This window comes from Manis pentadactyla, chromosome 9 (genome assembly GCF_030020395.1).
Source record: "Manis pentadactyla isolate mManPen7 chromosome 9, mManPen7.hap1, whole genome shotgun sequence".
Lineage (NCBI taxonomy): Eukaryota > Metazoa > Chordata > Mammalia > Pholidota > Manidae > Manis > Manis pentadactyla.
Genome location: NC_080027.1, coordinates 43,663,391 through 43,668,985, shown reverse-complemented (window position 1 = coordinate 43,668,985; position 5,595 = coordinate 43,663,391). Strand labels below are relative to the sequence as shown.

At 42.5% G+C, this 5,595-nt stretch overlaps 1 protein-coding gene across 1 annotated transcript; it reads right to left on the bottom strand.

The window, feature by feature from the left end:
- Window positions 1-4,012: 4,012 nt before the first annotated feature.
- Window positions 4,013-4,966, bottom strand: LOC118912068 (olfactory receptor 51L1-like). The gene has a single exon (XM_036884859.2). It carries the CDS (start codon window positions 4,958-4,960, stop codon window positions 4,013-4,015), a length of 948 nt encoding a protein of 315 aa, XP_036740754.2. The 5' UTR covers window positions 4,961-4,966.
- Window positions 4,967-5,595: the final 629 nt, after the last annotated feature.

Genomic DNA, 5,595 nt, shown 5'->3' with positions numbered 1-5,595 from the left:
CTAGACAAAAGAGGCAAGAGCCATCTTCCTGGAAATAAAAGCTGCTTCAGAACAGGCACCAGCCCTAGGCCTGCCAGATATAAAAAGGCCCTTCAATCTCTTTGTACATAAAAAAAATAGCAATTCTGCATTGCAAAGAACATCAAAAGGAAAACAACCCTACAGCAGAGGGGAATCGAACCGCAGATGAAGCTGCCAAAGCAGCAGCCATTAAAGAGTCAGGGAGAGATCCTTCCCTCACTATAGCCCTAACACCCCCAGTAGAGGCCCCCCTACCCAAGTACACTGAAAAGGAGAAAGACTGGGCCATAACTGAAGGACCCACCTTAACTGAAAATGGACGGTGGATGCTGCCAGACAGATGTATCTTTGCTCCAACTGCAACCAGGAGGCAACTAGTCAGTGAATACCACCAGCTCACCCACCTGGGAAAAACTGCACTGGAGGCCCTCCTCAAAAAGCAATACTACATCAGCCAGTTGCCAGCACTATGCCGAGCAGTGAGTAGACAGTGTGTAACTTGTGCCAGAAATAATGCTTGATCTATGCCGCAACTCCCACCTGGTGTCCAAAGAGCAGGAGTTGCCCCCTTTGAAGGCCTTGAGATAGACTTCACAGATGTCCAGCCAAGCAGGGGACTCAGATACCTCCTAATAATAGTGTGTACATACTCTGTTCCCAACCAGGACAGAATGAAGCCAGGAGGTAGCCAATGTCCTGAGAGAAATTGTGCCCTGGTTTAGCCTACCATCCACAATCCACAGTGACAATGGGCCTGCCTTTGTAGCAGATGTAGTACAAATGTTAACTAAATCCCTCAACATTACCTGGAAACTTCACACTGCATACAGGCCACAGAGTTCAGGGAAAGTAGAGTGATTGAAGCACACCCTCAAAGGAACCCTAGCTAAATTTTGCCAAGAAATTGGCCTCCCATGGCCAGATTTACTGCTCCTGGCTCTCCTGCGTGCTTGCTGCACACCTGGAACTCAAGGTTTTTCCCCTTTTGAATTAGCATATAGACACCCTCCCCATGTCTAGGAAGCATCCCAGGGAACCTACACTAAATAAATAAAGGATCAAGAAAGCAGCTCCAAGCCTTGGGAGCCACCCTAAATAAACTACAACAATACACCATAGAAAGAGCCCCGATCTCTCTAGGAACCCCAGTACATTCCTTCCAGGCTGGGGACTCAGTCTGGGTTGAAGATTGGAAAAAGGACTCCCTCAAACCTCAATGGACTGGCCCCACATTGTTGTTCTAACTACTACTGCTGCCCTCAAGGTTGCAGGCATCACTCCGTGTGTCTGTCATTCCAGAGTGAAAAGGGCCCATCATCCTGACAAGGAAGCCCATCAGTGGAGGGCCCAGCCAGACCTCCAGATCCTCTCCGCCTCTGCATCCCATCTGACGATCGCCCTGACTAATGGACACCCGCACGCCATGGACCCTGGCTCTTATCGGAGTAGTGTCTTTTATTCTAGGCATTAGACTCTCTGCTGTTGCACCCCTGGACTGGACTATTCCTTTAAAAATTGTCCTTTCTACTGTCTATTAGGTAATTGCTAATTATTTTTTTGCTGTGCTTACCCGTCCCTCCTAGCTGAACTCAAGTCTCAGCCTGCATCTCCAAAGTACCTCTCTGTAATGTTTAACTGTACAGAAGTTATAAAGTGCATAGTAGGCCCGAGGGGAGCTACCTCCTTTCCCCCAGTGAGATTTCCTAGGCAGAACAGGCTGCCCCTTTGCTGATCCCTGCTCTAGTCGGGCTCAGTGTAGCCGAATCAACTGCAGTAGGCACAGTGGCCCTTATAAAGGGAGACTTAGGACTCGCTGCCCTAACAGAGGAAGTTTAATCAAGATTGAGAGCAGCTTGAAACCACAATGATTCAGCTGCAAGATCAAGTTGATTCCCTAGCTGAAGTGGTGTTGCAAAATCATAGAGGACTGGACGTCCTGTTCATGTCACAGGGAGGCTTATATGCAGCCCTTGAAGATCGTTGTTTTTATGCAAATAAGTCTGGCATATTAGGAGCTCTCTAACCAAAGTAAAAGAAAATATCCAGCGTAGGAAGAAGATGTTAGAAAACAAAAAATCTTAGTTCCAGGGATGGTGTAAGTGAAATCCATGGCTAACAACTCTTCTAACTGGCCTTGCTGTGCCAGCGATTCTGCTGTTCCTTAAACTATTAGTGGGACCCTGCATATTTAACTGGCTCATTAACTTTATCAAGGAACATGTTTCCTCCATACAGCTCATGTATATGCAGAGCCACTATGACCCTGTCATAAACCAGGGAGATGATCCTCCCTAAAACAAAGTGTTTAAAGGGGCATCAGAGGAGGGAATGATAGGGAAAGATTTACAAGGACAGCAATCTAGCCCGAGTTGCTCCGCTCTGTCTCACCCCCAGCTCAACACAAACAAACAAAAAAACACTCCCTTGGTTTCCCGCTCAGCTGAGCACCAGTTCCCAAGGTTCACTCCCTAAACTCTCTCCCCCTTGCCTGCTCGCTTGCTGTGCATGAAGGAATGTTACAGATAAGGAAGCAGAAAGAGATATATTGCTCCCCCTGCCTTTGTTTGGGGCTCAGACTTTTGGGAGATTACTCCCCTCTGAGCCCACCAGTATGAAATAAAGCCTCAATACTCCAAGACCTCTGAGTGCTGCTTGGTTCTTCCCTCAGTGATCCAGTCCAGGTTTTTTTCAGTATTTTCCATAACAGTCTGACAAGGCACAGCTAAAGTGTCAGTTACTCCAATCTCTGATTCCTAAATCTCAACTGAATTGATCACTTTTTAATAATAATATTGTACTGTTTATTTATTTCAATGATAACATGTTCATTTTCCTATCTTTATATGTATCCACTATTAAACATTGATTCTTCGATTAAGACCATCCATTCCATTTTTTATACATCCACAGTATTTAAAGAAATAACTGCCATAATAGGTACTTCATGTTCCTCAGTATATTTCTCTTGGGTGAGTAAATAGGCAATAGCATTTACACTTACAACTATTTCATGAGTACTCATTATGGCTGGGAGAGACCAGCCCCACAGGCTAGTGTAACAGACATGACCCATGCCCAAAAAGTTTGCAATACAGCTGAGGTGAATATGTATGAAATGATAAAATATCACCAATGAAAGCATATGTATAAGTCATGTTAGTGAAGAAGAAAAATGCAATGGGTTATCAACAATAAACTGAAAAAGACATGATGTTAAAATTCTACACTGACACTTAGAATTAGAAAATATTATTAAAAGATGAGGGTGAGTATTGTGCACAACTCCCAACCCACTCACATGAAATTTTGTGCTATATAGTACTGAACAGGCTATCTTTACATTTGCCCAGATGTTTAGATATCAAGTTTTCTTGAGCAACCCCCATGTTTCTGCCTCAGTATTTGCTGGTAAATTGAAACTGATAGATCTACAAGGGCAATGGGAGAAAAGACACATCTGCCTAGTGATGAGGTGAAAACTTAGTCCAGCAGTCACGGTAACAGTTCAACGTCAGACCAGGAACTCAACTCAACTCAAATTTGTGCCAGAAATCTTTTCATAAAATGTTATGACATTTTGGCATAAATAACAAAATATAGGCAAATGTACTAGAAAAAGAGATTTCTGGGTTTTAGATCATAAACATGAGAAACTACATGCACAGTTACATTTCACAAGGAGAGTTACTGCTATTTATCATCAATAAAAATAACAATATTAACAAATCACACAGTTTTCAAAAACAACCTATTTCACAAACATTGTCTTAATTTTATAAGTCTTTGAAAATAGAAAAGGCCATATTTATCACAATTTGGCTACAAAAAACCTGACTCTTGTAAGGGTTAATAATTAATCTAAAATCACATGTCTAGGAAGTGAAGAATTAGAAATTTAACCAGATGAACAGGCCCCACATATTTTACTTTTCATCTATTCAAATAGCTTCCACAAGATTTTGCAGTGGGAACACTGGAGGATGGAAGTTTCTTAAAGCCTCCTCCCTAGTCCAAACCTGTGGAGAATTCCTTGACGTATCTGCTTCGTCCTGACACTATAGACAATAGGGTTAAGCACTGGGGGAAGAAGCAGGTAGATGTCAGCCATGAGGATGTGGACTATGGGAGACAGATGCTTCCCAAAGCGATGGACTATTGACACACCAATAACTGGCACAAAGAAGATGAGCACGACGCAGATATGGGATACACATGTGTTGAGTGCCTTTGCCCGCTCTTCATGAGATGCAATGCCCAGTGCTGCATTCAGAATCAGGACATAAGAAAGAAGTATGAAGACTGAATCCACACCCAGCGTGGCAATAACTACACATAGTCCATAAACGCTGTTGATCCTGGCATCTGAACAGGATAATTTCAGAACATCCTGGTGCAAACAGAACGCATGGGAGAGGGCATTGACATGGCAGTAGTGACAATGTCTCAATAGCAAAGGTGTGGGCAGTACAACTCCCACACTTCTTAGCAAGCAGGCCAAACCAATCTTGCCTATTACACTGTTGGTGAGGATGGTGGTGTAGTGCAGTGGGATGCAGATGGCGACAAAACGGTCAAAGGCCATGGCCAGCAGCACTGAGGACTCCAGGAATGTGAATGTGTGGATGAAGAAGAGCTGAGCATAGCAAGCAGTCGCTGAGATCTCTCGAGCATCCAACCATAACACAGAAAGCTTGGTAGGAAGTGTGGACAGAGACATACCTAGGTCAGACATTGCCAAGACGGAAAGGAAGTAATACATGGGCTGGTGGAGGGAAGACTCCATCGAAATGACAAAGATGATGGTAACATTACCAACAAATGCTGCCAAGTATGCAAGACAGAATGGGATTGAGAGCCACAAATAAACATACTCCAGTCCAGGAAAACCCCTCAGAAAAAATATGGGCTCCATAGTATTATTGTCACTCCAAACCACCATGGTGACCTTTGGGAAAAAGTGAAAAATGTTCTCTGTTACCTTCTTTATCCCTCAAAGTCACTCCCTGTGAGCATAAGCAGTGCAATCAGGATACATCTTTTATCTGATCTCACAGAGGAAGGAAGGAGGTTCTTTCATAAGAACATTTCCTGGTAGTAAAAGCACCAATTCTGGAACAAAAGTGTGTACCACATAAATCTGGTCATATCTGACAAGAACTTTGATAGATTTGCATTGAAGGCACTAAAATATTTAAGCAGCCAAATAGTAGAGGAAGAAATATTTACCATATAAAAATGAAAATTGAAAGAAAGTCAGAGTATATGTCTATGGATTCGTCTACATTTCTGTCAGTAATGTTCTTGAGTTTACCATTTATTGCTTGTAGGGGCTATCTTTTAATTCATGATGACTTAATTAGTCCCAAGGAGCCAACATAATTTCCCTTCATATTTATCTGTAATAATTTATATATTTGAAAATTAGAAATATTCAATGTTTTAATAATAAAAAACAAAACCCCATTACATGAAAAGAGGTTATAAAAAAGAGTAAAAAGCTCCATAAGGCCAGCATGCTTGCATATTTTTTAGCTGTTTAATATAGTAACTCCTCCTCGATCTACACTCCTCACA

Excerpts from the sequence above, each read along its gene's own strand:
- LOC118912068 (XM_036884859.2), bottom strand. The coding sequence starts at position 4,960 with ATGGTGGTTTGGAGTGACAATAATACTATGGAGCCCATATTTTTTCTG.